General features: G+C 51.6%; 1 protein-coding gene across 1 annotated transcript in view; it reads left to right on the top strand.

Moving 5' to 3' along the window:
- Window positions 1-22,455, top strand: part of RAB37 (RAB37, member RAS oncogene family) — a gene marked incomplete at both ends in the record, with an annotated part of 56,789 nt that overhangs the window by 24,326 nt on the left and 10,008 nt on the right. The window contains one exon of the mRNA XM_080713433.1: window positions 20,476-20,586. Within this exon, the coding sequence (XP_080569559.1) occupies window positions 20,476-20,586 (111 nt within the window). The remainder of the gene's footprint in view (window positions 1-20,475; window positions 20,587-22,455) is intronic.

Below are 22,455 nucleotides of genomic sequence, written 5' to 3' on the forward strand. Positions count from 1 at the left end.
CCAGGCTGCCAGGACCTTCTCCAGCCCACGCCCATTGTTCAGATAAAGGCAGAAGCAGCGAGATTCCTGCAGCCAAGCCAAGCTGAGCTAATTAATCCTGGAGTCTCCTCTATTTTTTTTATTCTAAATTTGCCTCAGAGCCATATGTTCAGTAGAATCTGGGATCATGTATCACCAGAAAAGTTGATTCCTTACTATCCAACATGAGCCAGTTGGATATAGTCCGTTTTATGCCGAATGCTTAAAATAAGCTTAAAAAGAAAGGCACCTTGTGCATAATTGCTAAGGTGGGCCAGTGCTGCGCTGGCCCAAGGCTTATGACTTCTACTTCAACTCACTCTAATTTCGCTCTACTTTGAATTTTTCCATTTAATGCTCCCTCCGTAGGCACTTCTTGCTCTGTAAATCTTAAAACAGCCTGGGTCAAAACACAGTGTATCCGCCAGTTTGAGGCCAGTGTGTGGAAACAGGGCCTCTCACCCTGTTTTAAAATAAAAATTAAAAAGGGCTGGGGATGTAGGTTGGAGGTAGAATTCCCCTGGGCTCAATCTCTAGTTCCAAAATAACAACAACAATAATAATAATGCAAAACAGTGCAATGAGACAGAGAGAAATTGGAAGTGGGTAGCAGGAGCTGCTGCCCTGAGGGTATCAGAGAAGGGCCCCTTTGAGAGGTGATGTTGTAGCTGAAATATGATCATGAAAAGGAGCTAACTATTTACAGATCTGCAAGAAGAACTTTTCAGGGAGAAGGAACAGTGAGTGCCAATGCCCTGAGAAGGCAGCGAGCTGCATCTTACGTGTCAGTCAGCTTTCCGTCACTGTGACAAAATGCCCGAGATAACCTCTTATATGGGTGAAAGGTTGATCTGGCTCAGTCTCAGAGGTTTGGGTCCACGGCCACTTGGCCCCATTGCTGTGGGCCAAGGCATGGCAAAGCGCCATGGTGGGGGGGGCATGGAGCCAAGCAAGAGCGAGGGAAAGGGAATGGCGATGGAGCCCACCGTGCAGACAGGGGCCTGCGGAGCTCCCGGGGCCCTGAGCACTTGGGTCAGGAGCAGGGGTGCTCAGTTCTGTGCTTTGGAAAGATCGCTTTGGCTGCTGGCAGGAGAATGGACTGGGCAGAGAATGGAAGAGGGAGAACAGGCAGGGGATGGGACGGTTTCTTGGACAAGGCTGGTAACCATGGAGACAAGAAGAGGCCTTGGGATTCAGGAGTGGGAGGGGGCCTGCCAGGACCCCAGAATAAAGAGACTAAGGCCAGCACCTGGAAATACTCACTAGCCCTGCACGGGTAGCTAGCTGTATGTATAAGTGTGTACACACACACGCGTGCACACACACACGCACAAGCACACACTATTTTTCTTATACAAGCAAATCAGGATAATGGCTCAGACTCTGGAGCCTGGGTCTCAATTCCACCTCACCATCTGTAAAATGGGGCAATAATCCGAGCATCCCTGCAAGAATTAAATTAACTAATACACGTGAAGCCTTTAGGGGAACGTGCCCGCCCCCTAGATTCCTGTTGGTGCTGTAACAAATTAGAACAAAGTGAGTGCCTTATTTTAAAACAACACAAATTTATTCCCCCGCAGCTCTGGAGGCCAGGAGTACAAAGTCAGCTCCATGGCCTCCAGCCAAGGGGAGAATCTGTTCCTCGCCTTCCCTTCTCCTGTCCACATCGGTCCAACCTCCAATCCCGTTGTGAGCGTGGCCTCTCCCCACCCGGGTCCCTTGCCTCCTTCTGAGAAGGGCCCTTGTGATTGTGTCTTGGGTCCACCTGGATAATCCAGATAATCTCTCTGTCGCAAAATCCTTCGCTTAATCACATGTGCACGGCTTCTTGCTGGTGTAGTTGTTTTTCCAGAGAAGGCGCAGTCCCAGTTTGGGGAGCTTAGGATGCAGACATCATCAGGGCCCATTATTTAGCCCATGCACACGGAAAGCAATAAATAAAGGTTCATCACTGTCATCATTACTGTCCCCATGGCAAACCCAGAGTGTAACCCCAGCCCCCTCCCTAGCTATTTGGGAGAGGAAGGGATGCAGAGAGACCCCTAATTTCCCAAAGCCCCTTGAGACTGGGCCCCAAGCCCAAGCCATGGGGGCCATGTGGTTTGATAAAGCAGAGCCTTGGTCACCGGTTGGTCCTCGTGGGGGAACAGAACAGGAACGCTCACGGGCCTCTCACAGAGCCCAAGAGGGCAGCCGCCCGCGCTGGCTAAGGCTTCCTGATGCTGCTGTACTCTGTGGACTCCTCGTAGCCCCTCCTGGGAATGTGGCCAGTGTTGTTGTAGGTTGGCTCCTGATCCAAAGACAGGGATGCGTAGGAAACCTCCTCCCTGGGAAAGGGAGCCTGAAATTGTGAGGGTCACAAGGTCAGAGAGGCCAGTGGGAGGCTGTTACCATGGATGGATAGAGGTACCCTCGGAGGAGGCAGGTGGAGTCCACTCTGGGGCTCTCCTGCCTCCTTCCACTCTACTGGCCCCCGCAAAACCAGCTTGAGCCACAAGAGATGTCCCACCTCTACCCCAGGGCAGCAGGGTTCCTATGGAAACCACCCGGCTCTCCCCTGTGCTGTAGACTGACCCCCAGGGTTAAGACCTGGTGCATGGACACTTCTGAAAGCCTGGAGAGGAGGGGTCTTCAGGCACGTCTTGCAATGACTGGCTCTGCCCAGCGCCCACCCTCCCCAGCTGTGCCCGCAAGGGGTGAGAAGGCCCATGCGCACGGTGGGGGCCCGGACCACATGTCTACCCTTCCCAAGCCCCACGGGAGCTCCCATGAAGGACACACCATGGTAACATATTCCACTTCCGCCTGGTCGGCCTGGGCAGAGGAGGAGAGTTCGGCGGGGCCCTTTTTCTGGGAGGTTCTGGGCTGCTGCAGGGATAGGTGGGCATAGCAGATTTCACTCTCCAGGGGCTGCAGGGCCTGGGGATGAGGACACAGGTCGGGCATCACAGAGCAGTCGCGGGCACAGGCTCCCCTACCGTAAAGGGACATGAGCCTCTCTGCTTCCAGATGGCCCCTCTCAGCTCCCCGTGAGCCCCCACTGCCCACCTCCCACGCGCCCAGGTGTCCTGCCCACTGTCTCCAGGCACCTCATCCTCCCAGGCCATGAATGCAGGGGTATTATGGAGTATGGCTCAGCTGATATATGTGGGCACTGGAGCTCCTGGGAGGGAAAAAATGGGGACGGAGGGAAGGAGCTGGCTGATCTCTCTGGTGTCACCTCGGGGACTCTCTTACCTGCTCAGGGGACAGCTCGGCAACTAAAAGGCAAAAACAATCAAGAATTAGAAAACCCACCCCTAAGACTCACAGAGGTCCGCAAGCTCAGGGAAGAGAAATGAGGCTCCAGGCTGAGAGACAGCGGGCCCGGTTCTATCACGACTCCTCAGATAACGCGCTCTGTGACACTGGTCACTTCCCTCTCCGAGCTACCATTTCTCCATCTAAAGGGGACCTCAGCCCACTCGGTGCCCAGACCTTAGAACTGTGCCGTCGTCGACGCTGGCCCTCCCACCACCGGCTCCGCTCAGCTTAAGTTTCTTTCTGCAAACTCCTAGGCTCAGCCTGTAACTTCTAGAAGCTCCGCCTAAACCTCTACCGCTCCTCTCAGAGGTCAGCTCAAAGATGTGCCTGCCTTCCACAGTAACCAGGCTGCCCCCATGGAACTTGCTTTTTTATTTTTATTTTTATTTATTTATTTATTTTGGAACTGGGGATTAAACCAACTGTGTTCTACTTCTGAGCTGCACCCCCAGCCGTTTTGGGTTTTCATTTTAAAACAGAGTCTCACTAAGTAGCTAAGGGTTTCTCTAAGTGGCTGAGCTGGCCTCAACTCCGTGATCCTCTTGTCTCAGCCTCCTAAGTACTGTGATGACAGGCATGCACCATCATGCCCAGCTTGGCACTTGCTTCTGTCTGTCCCATCACCTTTATCCCACTAAATTCTAGTTTGTCTTCAGGCCAGCTGCAAACCGCTGGGTAGCTAGGTCTGTCCCCTCCCTGTACCTGGTGCTTGACAGTGCCTGCAAGGTAAGTCTTCCAACAGAGGCAGGACTGGACAGATTTTCAGGGGCTTGGTGGCCCCCACATTTCTTTCTGCCCTTGGTCCTCCCACCTGCTACCACCCCTACCTTCCCCCCACCCCACTCCAGCCACACACAAAAAAAAGGAACAAGGCGTTCACCCCGCCGGGTGTTTAGTTTCAAACATTGAGATGCTGAGGAAACCAGAAAGTATTTAGACCCTGGCCAACACAGTTGGGTATAAAAGTGGTGAATAAGAGTCAGGCCTCTCTTCCTCCCAGACTGAAAGACTCCCCACTGTGGGAGAAGACCTGAAAAGACCTTGCCCTCCCAGGCACGTAGACCAGGCTAAAGGGTACACCCAGACAAGGATAAAAGGTACAACTTTCTGAGAATGTGGAAATAAAGCCAGACAGGAAAAGGGTTTGGTTGACGCTGGACCCCATGATCAGGGTGGCCATCAGCCCTGCCCACCCCCTCTGGGCCAGCCCCAGCCCTGTGGGGTCACGACCTCTCACCTTTTCTCTGTCGCTTCACCATCCTCCAAGCCAGGAGCGAGGCCCCCAGTAAGAGAAGCAGAAACACAGCAAAGATGACCGGGAGGAGGATGCTGAGCTCCATGATTCTGGGCCTAAAACAGCAGAGGGACCTTCTGCCGCTCAGCCAGCCCAATCCCAGCTACTGGTGCCAGGCGCGTCACCTGCAAGACTGTGGCTCACAGCTGGAGTGCCCTCGGGCCTGGGTACCCTCAAAGGTGGTTTGTGAAGAAGAGAACTGAGTGTGGGGGCACACATCTGTAATCCCAGTGTTTTGACAAGCTAAGACAGGAGGATTGCAGTTCGAGGCCAGCCTCAGCCACTTAGTGAGGTCCCTCAGTAACTTAGTAAGACTCTGTTTCAAAAGGAGAAAATAAAATAGGGCTAGGGATGTAACGCAGAGGTAGAATGTCCCTGGGTTCAATTCCCAGTACCAAAAAAGGAGGAGAATTAAAAAAAAAAAATCTCTCAAAACAGAGGGCAAACAAGGCGTGGTGGCGCACACTTGGAATCCCAGCACTTGGGAGGCTGAGACAGGAGGCTCACACAGGTTTGAAACCAGCCTCAGCTACTTAGAGAGGCTCTCAGCAACTTAGTGAGACCCTGTTTTCAAATAAAATGTAAAAAATAGGTCTTGGGATGTAACACGGAGGTAGAAAGCCCCTGGGGTCCATTCCCAATACCCCCCTCAAAAAAAAAAAAAAAAAACAGAGGACAAATGGGATGGGAGAAGGGTAAGAGAGAAGAAAATGTGTCCCTGTCTCTAGTAATGGAAAGTCTAGGGATCCCTCATGGGAAATTTGGTAGGGGTGGGATACTGAGAATTGAACCCAGTGGCATTCTACCTCTGAGCTAGAGCCTCATCCCTTTTTTTAAAAAAATTATTTTTGTCTGAAACAGGGTCTCTGAAACAGGGTCTCACTAGGTTGCTGAGAGTGTCCCTAAGTTGCTGAAGCTGGTCTTGAACCTGTAGTCCTTGTGTCTCAGCCTCCCAAGTACTGGGATTACAGGCATGCGCCACCACGTCCAACTTCCCACAGGGATTTGCGGCAAAGTCCCAGCCACAGAAGACCTTGAGGGAAGCAAAAGGAGGAAATAAAAGAGGTCCTCTCGCTTCTAGAAAGTTGTTGGACTGCAGGTGACCCAGCAAGGCCCAGGGCAGGAACCTAGCTCTGAGCTTAGAGTCCAAAGACTTGCACTGAACTCCAGCGCCAACCCTCACCAAGAAAGCGATCAAGGTTCAGTTTCTTCTTCTGTGGTCACAGGTAGGGTCAAAGACAACAAAATAAGACACAGGAAATCCCTTCGCGAGCTGCCAGCTACACCAGGGACAGGAGGAACTTCTAATGTGGCTGTTCTGGTCATATCAGTAATTCGAGGAACACGAGAGGAAACCGGACTTCCCCATGCCCTTCTCAGCCTCCCGGAAGTTGGGTCAAGCGCCATCCCGGGGCCCTAATCCTGAGCCTCCACACACGCCAGCCATGTTGGCAGTCTTTACTGCCAACTCCCTGCCATGAGCTCAGCTGAGCACTCTGCCCCACGCTTGCCATGTAAAACTCAGAAAAAAGTAGGGTACATGGATGGATGGATAGATGGATGGATGGATGGATGGATGAATGAATGAGCAAATAAATGGATGAATTAATGGATGGATGGATGGATAGATGAATGAATGAATGAGTGAATGGATAGATGAATTAATGAATGGATGGATGAATAGATGAATGGATGGATAAATGGAAGAATGAATGAGTGAATGGATAGATGTATGAATAAATGAATGGATAGATGGATAATGAATGGATGGATGGATGGATGAATGGACAGGTGGATAAATGAATAAATGAATGAATGAATGAATGCACTCTGCTCCAAGATGAAGAATCTCTGGGGGCTGAGAGCAAAGGAGGGGCCCCCCCCACATCCTCACCCTCGCCAAGAAACCCGAAGACCCGGCAAGGACTGGCCTGGGGCTTAGCGTTTTCCCCTCTGCTTGGAGGAGTTTGGGCCAGCGGGACCTTGGGAGAAGGCGGCAGCAGCGCTGGCTTACCTGCCATTGGGGTAGCGACTGGTGTGAGTGGGGAGGCCGCTGGTGGCTTCCGGGGTGGCTGGTTCTGTAAACGTGTTGGTGGTGCAGGTGGTCGGGACCATGGTCATCACTGTAGCTGGTGCTTGGCATACAGACAGATCACACACTGCTCTTTCTGCCGGCCCACCCCAGTCCTGCGCCTGGCTCTGAGCCCCCCCCCAAAAAAGAGGTGCCTAGAGCAGAGCCACGCAGAGAGCTCATATCCCCCCAGCTAGCCTCTAGGAGAATCCAGAGCCTCCGAGATAGGTGGGTCTGGGCAAGAAAACAAAATCATGTGGACCCAAAAGGATCCCAGGACCCCCAGGAGGAGCCTTAGACCAGGACAGCTGGGCTCTGGCTAACCTGTGTGCGTGTGGTACTGGGAATCGAACCCAAGGCATTCGACCTCCATGCTGTACCCCTAGACCGTTTCTATTTTTTATTTGGAAACAGGATCTCACTAGGTTGCTGAGAGCCTCACTAAATTGCTGAGGCTGTCCTCAAACCTGCGGCCTTCCTGTCTCAGCTTCCCAAGTACTGGGATTACAAGCGTGTGCCACCATGCCTGGCTCCAGCTAAACTTTAAATCATCCCACTGATTACAACTGCTTCTGCTTCCTCCGGCATTCTTTTTTTTTTTTTTTTTCTTTTTTGTAATACTGGGGATGGAACCTAGGGGCATTCTACCTCTCAGCTACATCTCCAGCCCTATATTTTATTCTTTATTTGGAAACAAGGTCTCACTAAGTTGCTGAGGGCCTCACTAAGGAGCTGAGGCTGTCCTCAAACCTGCAATCCTCCTGTCTCAGCCTCCCAAGTACTGAAATTATGCCCGGCCCCTCCAGCCTTCTTTATCCAGTAAGGGCTGGACCAGCGTGGAAATTTGCATAGTGGCTAACACCCACCCTAGATTGGACACTTCTAAGATCAAGACCAGCTCTGGCCAAAATTATAATGTTCAAGAAGGCCTTTATTTGGGGCAAGTTATGAAGCTTCTATAATGGGGATACCTTCCTCCCAGGGATATTTCGGGGTTCAGTAAGATGACGCATGCTCTGTACTGTGCCAGAGAGAACAGGTTCCAATCATGGCGCCGGCCCTGATGACAGCCAGGCTCCTTCGTGCCCAGCATCTGAGCTGGCCTGCTGTCTGAGGAGCTGCAGCAGACAGAGACCAATAGAGAAGCTTTCTCAAAACAAAGCGCTGGGCCCTCTGAGCTGACCCTCCCAGGAGTGCGCCCAAGAGCCGAGAGAGGCACCAGGAAACCAGAGCTCACAGTGGGACTCCAGGCACAGAGATGCAGCCGTTATTTTTGTTGTTTGTTTTGTTTTTGTTAGTTTGTTTTTGTTTTTTGTGGTACTGGGGATTGAAGGACATTCCACTTCTAAGCTATACCCCAGCCCTATTTTATTTTTTTATTTTCCAACAGGGTCTCAGTAAGTTGTAGGGGGCCTTGAACCTGCAACCCTCCTGTCTCAGCCTCCCAAGTACTGAGGTTACAGATTTGTGCCTCCATGCCCGGGTTGAATACAGCAATTTGACTCTGAAGATCTTTCTAGATTTTTTTTTTTTTTTTTTTTTTGGTGGTACTAAGGGTGGAACCCAGAGGCTCTCTACCTCCGGGCTATACTCCCAGACCTATTTTATATTTTTATTTGGAAACAGGGTCTCACTACATTGCTGAGAGCCTCACTAAGTAGCTGGGGCTGGCTTTGATCCTCCTGTCTCCGCCTCCCAAGCGCGGGGATTACAAGCGTGCGCCACCACGCCCGGCTTTTCTAGATCTTGAGAAATTAGACCACAGCACCCTGACTAGGCTGGGCTTCCTTTCTCCCAAGGCCAAATAAGATTAAAAACAAAACCCTGATGGCCCAGGCCAGAGCTTGCCAAAAGGCGGGATACTCCTGGGTACTGAAGTCCTGGGAAAGCAGTGGCAGAGATTGGGGTCTCTGGGAACTACAGAAGGGAGACTTTTGGGCCCAAGGGCTGAAACTGGGGACCATCATCGTGTCCTCTGCTAGCAGTAGACTCAGCACTGAGCTGGGCAGAGGAGGAAAATGAAGTTTCCAGAGAGGCACAGTACACCCTAAAGGAGGCTGGGGAGCCAGGGGCACTTGAGAAGCCCTGTTCCTCCCGTCCCCAAGCGCTCCCTCGGGATTCCTGAGACCTCAGGACTCCACCCCCCCACTCTGAGGCATGGCTCATTCTCTTGTGTGGGACCTCAGGGACACACCCACACACTCACCTGGGTCCACGGTCACTTTGACTTGGGTCATTTTGTCAATTCCGGCTTTCTCAATCCCACACCAGTAAATGTCAGCGTCATCTCTCCTGAGCCCCTCCATGGTCACTGTGAACGTGAAGTCGTTCTGATGGTCCCTGATGGAGATTCGGTCCCTTTTCACCTCCTGCTCTGATGCAGTGGTGCTAACCAGGACCTGGCATCTATTCCAATGGGATCCCCGACACCAGTACTTGTTGTGGGTCTTCCATTCTGAGGCATAACGACAGAGCAGTCTCAGCGAGCCCCGCTCCGGGCCGCTCACGGTGGCTGGACCAGTGATTGGATCCCGGGCAGCAGAGCAGCCTGGAACACACAAATCCACCTGCGTGTCACCTCGCATCCCAAGGGCAGGGCCACGGCGCCCGCACTCCCAAATCCTAGTGCGCCGTGAATTGAATAACGGTCAAGGAAGACGCCTTCCCCAAGACAGACTCCCCGTCCTCAGCATTCTGCTGGGTCAAAGGCTCCCAGAACATCACGAAGAACACAGCCTCCGCTCTCCAAAGAAACAAAAATGGCGACGTGGTGACTATAGCACTCAGCCTGCTCCACCAGCCCGCTCCACCGCCCTATGTGCCAAGGAGCGTCCTTGTGTTTGTGCATTCCAAAGCCCTGGGCTTGAACTTGCCCACACACAGTCCCTTGGGGGATGGACTGGGAGGCCACAGCAGCCCGACGCTCTCCCCTCAGGCTGCATACACACGGGACCCCAGCACCCGCTACCGCTGGCGCCTGATCAGACACGTTGGTGGGCGTCTGGGTCTCCCCAGGAGTAACCGTGAGCTGGGAGGGTCCGTCCATCCTGGACCCACAGCCTTAGAGCACCTGCGTGAAGTGGCCCTCTCCCTCAGCCTGCACAGTCCACAGTACCGAAAAGACGACCTCGGCTCTTCTTTTGTGTCTGAATAAGCACTGAAGAAGCTGGTGCCGGTGATGTTAGGCTGATCTTGGGGAAACCTCGGAACTGGTCTCTTGGAACTCCCTTCTGCCTTTAATATGCAAGTGATAATCCACTGTTTTGTGCGCTTGTCTTCAGCTTCCATTTCAATAAGCACGATGATTATAGCTATTTCAATAGTTTAACTCTTTTTTTTTTCTTGGTGGTAATGGGGTTCCTGGAAACCCTTCTACCTCCAGGTTACACTCCCAGACCTATTTTTCTACTTTTTTATTTTTTTTTTTTGGAAACAGGGTCTCTTAAGCCAGCGTGGCTGGCTTCAAACCTGCGCAATCCTCCTGTCTCCACCTCCCAAGCGCAGGGATTATAAGCGTGCGCCACCAGTCCCGGCTAGTTTAACTCTTTAAAAAAAACTCTTAAACCGGGCGTGGTGGCGCACGCCTGTAATCCCCGCGCTTGGGAGGCAGAGACAGTAGGATCGCGCAGGTTCAAAGCCAGCCGCGCTGGAGTAAGAGACCCTGTTTCAAAAATATAAAATAGGTCTGGGAGTGGAGCCCGGAGGTAGAAGGGCTTCCAGGAACCCCAGTACCACCACCAAAAAAAAAAACTCTTAAAAAATATCATAAGTCAATAGCCAAATAATGTTGGGGGTGTGTGCTGGGGATTGAACCCAGGGGCATTCTACCTCTGGTTACCCCCTAGCCTTTTTTTTTTTTTTTTTTTTTGGTGGTACTGGGGTTCCTGGAAGCCCTTTTACCTCCGGGCTCCACTCCCGGACCTATTTTATATTTTGGGAAACAGGGTCTCTTAAGCCAGCGCGGCTGGCTTCGAACCTGCGCGATCCTCCTGTCTCCGCCTCCCAAGCGCGGGGATTACAAGCGTGCGCCACCACGCCCAGCCTATTTTTTAATTTTGAACCAGTGTTTCCCTAAGTGTAAGTTATCAATAATAGCCCATAATTCTTAACAACTACAGGTTTGAGGCCAGCCTCAGCAACTTAGTGAGATCCTGTCTCAAAAATTTAAAAATTATAAAGGACTGAGGGCATAGCTCAGCGGTAGAATGCCCCTGGGTTCAGTCTTCAGTACAAAACAAAAACCACCAAGAAATTACTTTAATCCAAACAAAAAAAGAGTTGCAGAAGAGAAAGAAAACACACACAACAGGATTTTACCAAAAGACACAAAAGGTTTAAATAAGAGTTACGATCCTGAATAAAATACTGAATATTGTAAAGAGCCCTCTTCTCCCAAATTAATTTGTAGATTTAAATTAAAACACCCCCAGAACATTTGGAATGCATGGATTTTTCATATAACTTCTAGTATAATTCTACATATAATCCTATATGTATGTATATGTGTGTTGAGACTGTGTCTAGTATATGTGTATGCGAACAAATAAAGTTCTTTTTACCTTTTTTTGTGGTCTGGGGGTAGAACCCAGGGGCATTCTACCTCCGAGCTACACCCCAGCCCTATTTTTTGTTCTTTATTTTGAAACAGGGTCTCACTGAGTTGCAAAGGGCCTCACTAAGTAGCTGAGGTACCCTTCTGGGTTTTTTTTTGTTTTTTTTTTTTGGTGGTACTGGGGTTCCTGGAAGCCCTTCTACCTCCAGGCTACACTCCCAGACCTATTTTTACATTTTTATTTGGAAACAGGGTCTCCTTAGCCAGCACACATGGCTGGCTTTGAACCTGCGCGATCCTCCTGTCTCCGCCTCCCAAGCGCGGGGATTACAAGCGTACGCCACCACGCCCGGCTTTTTATTCTTTATTTTGAAACAGGGTCTCACTGAGTTTCAAAGGGCCTCACTAAGTAGCTGAGGCTGTCCACAAACCGATCTTCCTGTCTCAGCCTCCCAAATACTGGAATTACAAGCGTGCGCCACCACGCCTGGCTTTTTTTTTTTTAACATTTTAAAGATGAGTAAAGAAGAAGGATTTTCCCTACCAGATATTAACACATTATCAGGCCATAATATAGAAACTGGCTTGGAAATCTAAGTAGCTGAGGCTGGCTTCGAACCCATGCAATCCTCCTGTCTCAGCCTCCCAAGAGTGGGGATTACAAGCATGCGCCACCATGCCCAGTGTTGGCTTCGAAATCTACCAACAACAGGTAAACCTATCAATAAGACTAAGGGCTTTAAGAATAGATAAACCTATCAATTCTTTCTCTCTCTCTCTTTTTTTTTTTTTTCTGAGCAAGAAAAACAGTGAGACTTCTACTTGGAAAATGCCAAAGGGATTTTTTAAAAAGGCAAGTCAGAAAGAGAAAATTCAAATGGATGATAAAATTATTTACTTTAATATAATTTAGCAAAAAGCCAGACATGGTGGCGCACGCTTATAATCTCAGTGCTTGGAAAGCTGAGACAGGAGGATCACAGGTTCACGGCCAGCCTCAGCTACTTAGTGAGGCCCTCTGCAACTTAATGAGACCCTGTTTCAAAATAAAGAATAAAAAATAGGGCTGGGGGTATAGCTCAGAGGTAGAATTCCCCCGGAGTTCCATCCCCTGTACTGCCAAAAAAGATTTTTAAGTAATAATAATTTAGCAAATAAAAGCCTTTTAAGCCAGCCGGGCGTGGTGGCGCACGCTTGTAATCCCCGCGCTTGGGAGGCGGAGACAGGAGGATCGCGCAGGTTCGAAGCCAGCCGCGCTGGCGTAAGAGACCCTGTTTCAAAAATATAAAAATAGGTCTGGGAGCGTAGCCCGGAGGTAGAAGGGCTTCCAGGAACCCCAGTACCACCAAAAAAAAAAAAAAAAAAAAAAAGCCTTTTAAGCCATGTTATTTTCACATGTCAAACCACAAGTTTGGGGGAGGTTTGGGAGTTTTGTGTGGGTTTGTCTTGAGATGGACTCTCAGGTGGCCTAGCTGGTCTTGCACCTGTGGGCTGGAGCCATCCCCCTGCCTCGGCTCCCTGGGAGCAGAGACCGCAGATGCTCCGCCTTTAGCAGCCTTGTGGCCCTGGACCAGTCATTTCCTTCCCTAGACCTTTACCCCAGTGCTAATAATACCCTCTCGACCTGCCCCACCAGGCTGCTCTGGAGCATGTGACTGAGCCACTGACGTCTCTGTTCCTCAGACACCAAGGCCAAGCATACCGCCACATCAGAGCTCCCCACGGCTGCTCCCCGCACCTGGAGAGCTGCCCCTCAGAAGCACCTGATCCTCCAAGTGCCAGGTCCTGCTCACGCGTCTCCTAGGGGGCTCCTCTCAGCCTCCCCCCTGAAGTCCTGCTACATGCACAGTACTGGGGTTAGAACCCGGGGGCCTTCTACCTCAGACCTACACTGCCGGCCCTAATTTAATTTTTATTTTGAGCCAGGCGTGGTGGCTCACGCTTGTAATCCCCGCGCTTGGAAGGTGGAGACAGGAGGATCGCGCAGTTTCTAAACCAGCCTCACTGGCTTAAGAGACCCTGTTTTGCCGGGGCGTGGTGGCGCACGCTTGTAATCCCCGCCCTTTGGAGGCGGAGACAGGAGGATCACGCAGGTTCGAAGCCAGCCGCGCTGGCTTAAGTGACCCTGTTTCCAAAAATAAAAAAAATAAAAGTAAATAGGTCTGGGAGTGTAGCCCAGAGGTAGAAGGGCTTCCAGGAACCCCAGTACCACCAATAAATAAATAAATAAATAAATAAATAAATAAATAAATAAATAAAATAATTTTTATTTTGAAACAGGGCCTCACTAAGTTGCTGAGGCTGGCCATGAACATGCGATCCTCATATCTCAGCCTCCCAAGTACCGGGACTACAAGTGTGGGCCACTACACCCGGCTCATATTTCTCATTTCTATGACTGATGAGGTGAAAGATAAAATTAGGCTTTGTAGGAGTTACAGACCATGAACATCCCCTTTCAGACTCGCCAGCACGCCACGTGCCACCCAGGAGCTTTTCCCACAATACTGCTCCTGTTCTCTTCTCTGAGCACCTATTATTTTGGGGTAAGGTGCTGGGGATTGAATCCAGGAGCCTTCTACCTCCGAGCTATACTTCTAGTCTATTTTCTTTTTATTTTGAGATGGAGTCTAAGTCAGTGAGGGTCTCGCTGATTTGCTGAGGTTAGCCTCAGACCTATGATCCTCCTGTCTCAACCTCTCAAGTGCTGGGATTACAGGCATGCCCAGCCACCCAGAACACTTTTACCGCCCCCAAGAGATACCCCGTATTCATTAGCAGTCACTCCCCCGACCCCTGCCCCTGCCCCAACCAACACCGATCTTTTTATCTTTATAAATCTTTTTTTTTTTTTTTTTTTTTTTTTTTTGCAGTACTGGGGATGGAACCCAGGGGCATTTTACCTCCAAGCTACACCCTCAGCCCAATTTGTTTTGGTGGTACTGGGGTTCCTGGAAACCCTTCTACCTCCAGGCTACACTCCCAGATCCATTTTATGTTTTTTATTTGGAAACAGGGTCTCTTAAACCAGAGAGGCTGGTTTAGAACCTGCGCAATCCTCCTGTCTCCGCCTCCCAAGCGCGGGGATTACAAGCGTGCGCCACCACGCTGGCTTTATTCTTTATTTTGAAACAGGGTCTAAGTTGCGGAGGCCCTCACTAAGTAGCTGAGGCTGTCTGTGAACCTGTGATCCTCGGGTCAGCCTCCCAAGTACTGGGATCACAAGCATGTGCCACCCTACCCCAGCTGAATTACAGTTTTAATTAGAGCCATTAGTGATAAGAAGCCACAGTGAGGAGTGGAGACAGGAGGATGAGAAGGACTGGAGCCTGTGGCTGCGCGGGGAAGAGCAGTCAGGGCAGAGAGACAGAAAGCACAAAGCCCTTCACAGGGCAGTGGGCTGAGCCGGGGAGGGAAGCCGAGAGGAGACCAGGAAGATGCTGGCCTCGCAGCCTCTGTAAACACTTTAGCGCCAGTCAGACATAGGGTTATGGAGAAAGAGACAGATGCCCCTCTCTCTTGGGTTTGGCCTGAGCACAGAGAGAGAGAGAGAGAGAGAGAGAGAGAGAGAGAGAGAGAGAGAGAGAGAGAGAGAGACTAGAGAGAGGGGAGAGAAATAGATCCACGGGGAAGATTTAGGCAGATCATATTTGAAATCTCAACACCTGGGTGGAGATGGGGTGTAGGCAGTTAGCTCTGTGATCTGGAGTCCTGGAAGATACCCAGGCTCCAGGTATAAAATTGGAAGTTGCCACACATGGTGGCACATGCCTATAATCCCAGTACTTTGGGAGGCTGAGACAGGAGGATTGCAGGTTTGAGGATAGCTTACGCAATTCAGTGAGGCCGTCAGCAACTTAGCAAGAAAGAGCCTGTTTTCTAAATTAAAATGAAATAGGGCTGGGGGTGTAGTTCAGAGGTAAAAAAAAAAAAAATGCCCCTAGATTCTCTCCACACACACAAAAAGGAAGTTTGTTGCCAGTGAGTATTTCAAGTCAAAAGAGCAGGTGACATCTACGAGGGAGTGGCTGTGGACCCAGGGGAAGCCCAGGGACTGAGCCCCGGGGTCTGGCAGCATCCACAAGCCTAGAAATTCCCCTTTGATCTTCATCAACATGCCCCCCCCCGTGGTCACCTCACCCCCCTACCCATGCCCGCAGCTCAGAGCCACCCTGCCTCCTCTTGACCTGGTAGTGTCTCAGCTTTATTCCCTTCTGCCCGAATGCCTAGCATCACCTCTCCCTCCTGACTGGCACATTCCCTCTGCCCTTCCTCGACACCCCCTCCACTCTGGCTTCTCCCCCAAAACCTTGCTTTGCTCAAAACACGCTCACGAGGGTGACGGTCCAGGCCAGGATCAGGCACTCTCCAGCCCACCCAAGCCACCGGGCTCCCCTGCCTTCCCCTGTGCCTGGGAAACTGGCCCATCGCCTGTCCACTTTATTTTTTATTTTTTGTGGTACTGAGGGTGGAGCTTTTCTACCTCTAGGCTATACTCCTAGACCTATATTTTTATACTTTATTTGGAAACAGGGTCTCACAAAGTTGCTGAGAGCCTCACTAAGTAGCTGAGGCTGGCTTTGAACCTGTGCGATCCTCCTGTCTCAGCCTCCCAAGTGCCGGGATTACAAGCGTGCGCCACCACGCCTGGCCAGCCTGTCCGCTTTAAATATGACCAGCCCCCGAGTGGTCAGGAATTATGCCCCGGGCCGGGTTCGTGATGAAGGGCCCGCTGTTTCTGCCCTGGCAACTGTAGGTCCCGAAACCCAGGGGAAGGCGCAGACAACTCACGCAGGGATAGGACCATTAAAGACACCTTCCTGCCGCCCCGGCCCTCTGACAGCTAACTTCCTCCGGCCAGTTAAGTGTAACCCACAAGTACAGACGAGGTCCACTCACCTGAGAGCCACAGGAGGAGGGGAAGGAGCGGCCGCAGGTGCATTTTCCCTTCACCCACGTCCCCTCTGGTGGCGCTGGGCGGCAAGAATGAACTAGGCGCGCCTCTTCATCTCCCAACCCTCCGCTTTCGTTCACTCTCAACCCGCACTTCCTCCCCCGGCCACTTCCCACTGGGGAACAAGACTAAAAGAGGAAGGAGGAGTGATGGGTGAAATTTGAAAGCAGTCGGCAATGTTGTCGTGATCATGAAAAAGTGTCTGAGAAATACCACCCTGTCCCAGAGCCACGGGGGATTCTCTAAAAAGAGACCTCGGCACCTCCTTCTCTATCTTGTGGATACTCAGACATGGAGCCACAAAGTCTGGCCAGGTCCTGTTCAGTCCTCTCCCGCCAGTAGGCACGGGGGCGCGTGCCTGTGGCCCCTGTGTGTGGGAGGCTGAGACAAGAGGATCGCAAGTGTGAGGCCAACATTGGCAACTGAGACCCTTGGCAACTTAGCGAGACCCTGTTTCAAAATAAAAAATAAATAAGCCATGATTGGAGAGTATAGCTCAGAGGTAGAATGCTCCTGAGTTCAATCCCCAGTGCCACAAAAATAAATTAATAAAATAGAGCTGGAGCCGGGTGTGATGGTGGCACACGCTTGTAATCCCAGCACTTGGGAGGCTGAGACAGGAGGATTGCGCAGGTTCGAAACCAGCCTCAGCTGCTTAGTAAGACCCTGTTTACAAATAAAGTATAAAAAAAAATAGATCTGGGAGTATAGCCTGGAGGTAGAAAGCCCCTGGGTTCCATTCCCAGTACCACAAAAAAATAAAAAATAAAAAAAAATAGAGCTGGGTGTGGTGGTGCATGCTTGTAGTTCTTGGGAGGCTGAGACAGGAAGATCACAGGTTCATGGCCAGCCTCAGCTACTTAGTGAAGCCCTCCACAACTTAGTGAGACCCTGTTTTAAAATAAAGAATAAATATTGAGCCGCTGGGCTCAATATCAAAAATAAAAAAATAAAATAATGAAATCCTCCCCTGCGTGGGGCACGGGGTCCAGAGAGAAGCCAGGCTGAAGGACAGTATCCCCAAAACCTGGGATTTGAGGTTCTCGGGAGCCCAGAAGACTGGGAGTTCAACAGCATTGAAACAGGTCAGAGGCAAAGCCAGAGGAGAGTCTAGACGGGGATGAGGTGTCGAAACAAACCACAAAGAAAGAGGCCCAGAGAGTCAGGAGATCTACCAGCCCTGACGACACACTGCAAGCTCTGAGCGCTGTTCCGATCGAAGCCCACCAGCCGAGATCCTTGGATATCCAGGCAGCCCGAAGCCTCCAAAAACTCGCCGATCACACAGGGCCCTACCCCAAAGAAGCCAGCATTTTGCTCCAGACTACTGACCCCCATTCCCACGTCCCCCCAACAACAACTATGTAACAAGGAAGAAAGGAAGGAAGGGAGGGAGAGAGGGAGGGAGGGAGGGAGGGAGGAAGGAAGGAAGGAAGGAAGGAAGGAAGGAAGGAAGGAAAGAAGGAAGGAAGGGTGGGTAGAGCTTCTTGTCCTGCTCCCTCTGTTCTGACCCCATCGCCCCCATCTCTCCTCCCCCATCAGGAGGCTTGCAAGCCTCTGGGGCAGAGTCCATGAAAAGACCGGGCAGTTTTGCACCTAAAGCCACCTTGGGTATGTGTTATATACACCCCGTGACATCCTGACAAGGGAGCCCCAAGGAGGGACCGCCACCCTCACACCCTAGCCAGAACCAGGAGGAGTCCAGAAGGGTTATTTGCCCTGAAAAACACAGCCACTGATAAGCCCTGGCTCCTCCAGGATGTGGCCAGAGATGGCCTCTCCGTTTACATATTTCCAGACCACAAAGTTAGATCAACAAGCCCCGGGCAGGGCTCAGCAGCCCTTGGTCCCCACCGCTTGTCAAGCAGACGTTCTCCCAGGGTGCCATTTGGGGACACTGAGAGACACTGCATCTTGGCAAAGCCAGATGGCTTCCAGGGGAATGGCTTCCAGGGAAATGACCAGGAATCCAGCAGGCTGGGGTGACCCAGCAAAACAAGGAGGTGGGTCATGGGGCAACCTTGGCTTTCTTGGGTATGTGCGTCTAGGGTGAGCAAAACATCTGCCAGAGGCCCAGCCAATGGTCGAACCCTCCAATCCTGGCCCCGCTAACATCCAGCTGGCCCAAGGAGGATTCCCCTTTTGAATCAAGAAAGACACGTGCAGGGTGTGGTGTGCCTACCTCTGATCTTGGCACTCGGGAGGCGGAGACAGGAGGCTTGCAGGTGCAAGGCCAGCCTCAGCAACTGAGGGAGACCCTGAGTAACTCAGCAAGAGTCTGTTTCAAACTGAAAAATAAAAGCTGGGCGTGGTGGCGCAAGCTTGTGATCCCGGTACTTGGGAGGCTGAGACAGAAGGATCACAGGTTCGTGGCCAGCCTCTGCTATTTAGAGACCCCCTGCAACTTAGTGAGACCCTGTTTCAAAACAAAAGAATAAGCCGGGAATGGTGGCGCACGCTTGTAATCCCAGCATTCGGGAGGCTGAGACCAGAGGATCGCGGTTCGCGGACAGCCTCGGCTACTTAGTGAGGCCCTCCGCAACTCAGTGAGACCCTGTTTCAAAATAAAGACTAAAAAAATAGGGCAGGGGGTATATCTCGGAGGTCGAATGCCCCTGGGTTCCATCCCCAGACCCATTAAAAAAAAAAAATAGGGCTGAGGGTGTAGCTCAGACGTAGAATGCCTCTGGGTTCAATCTCCAATATCACAAAAATAAATAAATAAACAAATAAATAAATAAATAATAAATAAATAAATAAATAGGGAGGGGGTGTAGCTCAGAGGTAGAATATCTCTGCATTCAGTCCTTAGTGCCATAAATAACAGTCACGCGTGAGCTCCCCTCACCAACAGAATTATTACATTTACAAGGGGGTTTTAAAATTATTATTATTTTGTGGTACTGAGGATGGAATCCAGATGCATTCTACCTCCAAGCTCCACCCCCAGCCCTATTTTTTACTCTTTATTTTGAAACAGGGTCTCACTGGGTTGCAGAGGGCTTCACTAAGTAGCTGAGGCTGTCCGCGAACTGCGATCCTCCTGTCTCAGCCTCCCAAATGCTGGGATTACAAGCGTACGCCCCCATTTCCGGCTCTTTTTTAATTTTATTTTTTATTGGTGCACTGTAGTCTCACATCATAGTGCGGGTCGTGTTGACAGTGGCATTTATTCACACAGTACTTGGTGCCCCCCCCCATTCCCCTCTCCCCTCCCCCAGTACTGAGAGTCCAGGTTAACATAGTCAAATGCAGCTTTTCTATTAATAACCCTCAGCCTTTTCTTTTTCTTTCTTTTTTTTTTTTGCAGTACTGGGAATGGAACCCAGGAGCATTCTACCTCCAAGCCACACCCCTAGCCCAATTTTTTATTCTTTTTTTTTTTTTTTTTTTGGTACAGGGGATGGAACCCAGGGGATTTCTACCACCAGGCTACACTCCCAGACTTATTTTTTTATATATTTTACTTGGAAACAGGGTCTCACTAAGCTGCTGCTGAGAGCCTCACTCGGTAGCTGAGGCTGGCTTCGAATCTGCGTGATCCTCCTGTCAGCCTCCCAAGCACAGGGATTACAAGTGTGCACCACCACACTTGGCTTCTGATTTTTTATTATTAAAACAGAAAAAAAAATGTTAAAAGGAAGCGTGGCTGTGGGGGGTATGGCTATTTTTGGAGGCTATGCATGTGTGGAGGGAAGGGGCACAGGGAGATCGCTCAGTATTCATGCGGACCTAAAACTATTCCAGGGAGCCGGGCGTGGTGGCGCACACTTGTAATCCCCGTGCTTGGGAGGCTGAGACAGGAGGATTGCACAGGTTCGAAGCCAGCCTCAGCTACTTAGTGAGGCTCTCAGCAACTTAGTGAGACCCTGTTTCCAAATAAAATATAAAATGGGTCTGGGAGTATAGCCCGGAGGTAGAAAAGCCCCTGGATTCCACCCCTAGTACCACCAAAAAAATAAATAAAAATAAGTAAATAAATAAATAAATAAATAAATATAAAACTATTCCAGGAACTAAGGGGTGTGTGTGCGTGTGTGTGTGCGTGCGTGCGTGTGTGTGACTGAAGACTGGGGTTTTGGAACAGGGTTTAGGAACAGAGTCTCACTGAGTTGCAGAGGGCCTCACTAAGTAGCTGAGGCTGTCCACAAACCGCGATCCTCCTGTCTCAGCCTCCCGAATGCTGGGATTACAAGCATGTGCCACCACACCTGGCTATTTTTTAATTTTATTTTTTATTGGTGCACATGCGAACCCCCCCTCTGTCCCTCGCCTTGCAGACCATCCTGGTGGGCGACAGTGGCGTGGGGAAGACGTCTCTGCTTGTTCAGTTTGACCAAGGCAAGTTCATCCCGGGCTCCTTCTCGGCCACCGTGGGCATCGGATTCACAGTAAGCACTGCGGGCTCTGGGTTCCCCTGGATTCACAGTGAGCACTGCGGGCTCTGGGTTCCCCTCGATTCACAGTGAGCACTGCGGGCTCTGGGTTCCCCTCGATTCACAGTAAGCACTGCGGCACTGCGGGCTCGGGGTTCCCCGTGCGCCACTGTCTGGGAGGCAGCAGGAAATGGGTGGGCACTCGCAGGGGGACACTCAAGGAGGCTGGACCAGAAGACAGCTTCCTCGAAGTACAGGCGAGCAGTGGCAACCAGGAGGGGCGGATGCATCCCCCATGAGTCCAGAGATCACAAATGGGGTGAGGGAGGATGAGAAGGCCGCTGGGCAGGCCGCCTGGCAGGAGCCTTGCGACCTCCGCTGGAGGGACACAAAGGCCTGTGGGAACCCCCCAGGATATAACCAGGGGGCCAACTCTTCCCATCCCCCCAGCTTTCCTCCTGCTCCCCCATGGCCTGCTGGGGCTCCCTATCAGTAGGAAGCCGAATATTTGGTATAGATTGCTCAGGTCAGCCCCCAGCCACGAAGAATCTGCAGAGGCCGAGAAATGATAAAACACACGGTCCAAGCTTAGCATTGCTATATGGAGGGCGCCGGCAGGCGAAGGGTTAAAGTCTGGGGTTTGGCCTGGCGTGGTGGCACATGCTTGTAATCCCAGTACTTGGGAGGCGGAGGCAAAAGGATCGCAGGTTAGAGGACAGCCTCAGCAAGTAGTGAGACTCTCATCAACCTAGCGAGACACTGTTTCAAAATAAAAAGTAATAAAATAGGACTGAGGGGGTAGCTCAGAGGTAGAATACCCCTGGGTTCAATCCCCAGTACCACACACAGAAAGTTTGGGGTTTAACTGGCTTTTCCCTGGGCACAGCACAGTAGGCAGCTCCAACTGGGACGTCTTCTCTAGCACCTTCCACCTGCAGCCCTCTGTGGTCTGCAGGCCTCCTGCACCCGTGTCTTCTAGCACTCCCGCCCCCTCTCAAGTTCCCTTAAGATCCCAGGAGGGCCTGTCACAGGCTTTTGCTCCCCGGGCTGCCGGGAAGTGGGCTGGATGCATCCAGGTCAGTGTGCCCTGCGGCCACACCCACATCTCCTCAACCGCTCTGCGCATCTGGGAGGGCGGCGTGGGCGGATGAACGTGTGGGTCTACGAACTGGTTCCCATCTCATACTCCAGGAGCGTGAGATCTTCTGACTGTCTGCTGCTAGCTAGGCCAGAAAAGTGGAGCAAATCTCCCTGGAGAAAGAAGAAAGCCTGTGGTCAAGCCTGAGCCAGGGCAGGCAGGGCTCCCATCCTCCTGGGGACACAGAGCCGCTGTACCAGCTTGGCACCTGTCAGCATCCAAATGGTCCCGGGCTTACGCTACTTAAGGCCTGAGGATGGGACCGGGGGCCACACACAGGCCCACGGCTGGGCCACCTGAGCCTGGGGACCTCCCACTGGTGGTGGCCATGAGGGTAACAGCCCACCACATGCGGGTGGAAGAGGCAGGAAGGAAACCAGAAACTGGGCTTGCCACTGGCTCACAGGGAGAGGGAGGCGAGGGTCCAGGCTGGACATGGCTTCCAGTGTGACCTGCTGGGGCCCGGCCACAGCCCTCCTTGCTTACAGAGCTCCGGCCCCGGCGGCGGCGACAATGTCTGTGCCTCCTGGGCTCCCTCCCCCACACACACACACAGGCCAGAGTTAGGGACCGTCCATTCCTTCTCTGCCCATCCCTCTGCTCGGAACAGCTGGATCTTTGGACAGTAGCTGGTCTCCCCCATCCTGCTGAGCGAGGAGGGCGGAGGACTTGGAGGTCTCCCTTAGATCCCAGTGGCCCTGGGATCCTAGAGAACCGGATTGTAAGACCCTTGCTTACTGATCTGT

This window comes from Muscardinus avellanarius (assembly GCF_963383645.1).
Source record: "Muscardinus avellanarius genome assembly, chromosome: 16".
Taxonomy (NCBI): Eukaryota; Metazoa; Chordata; class Mammalia; order Rodentia; family Gliridae; genus Muscardinus; species Muscardinus avellanarius.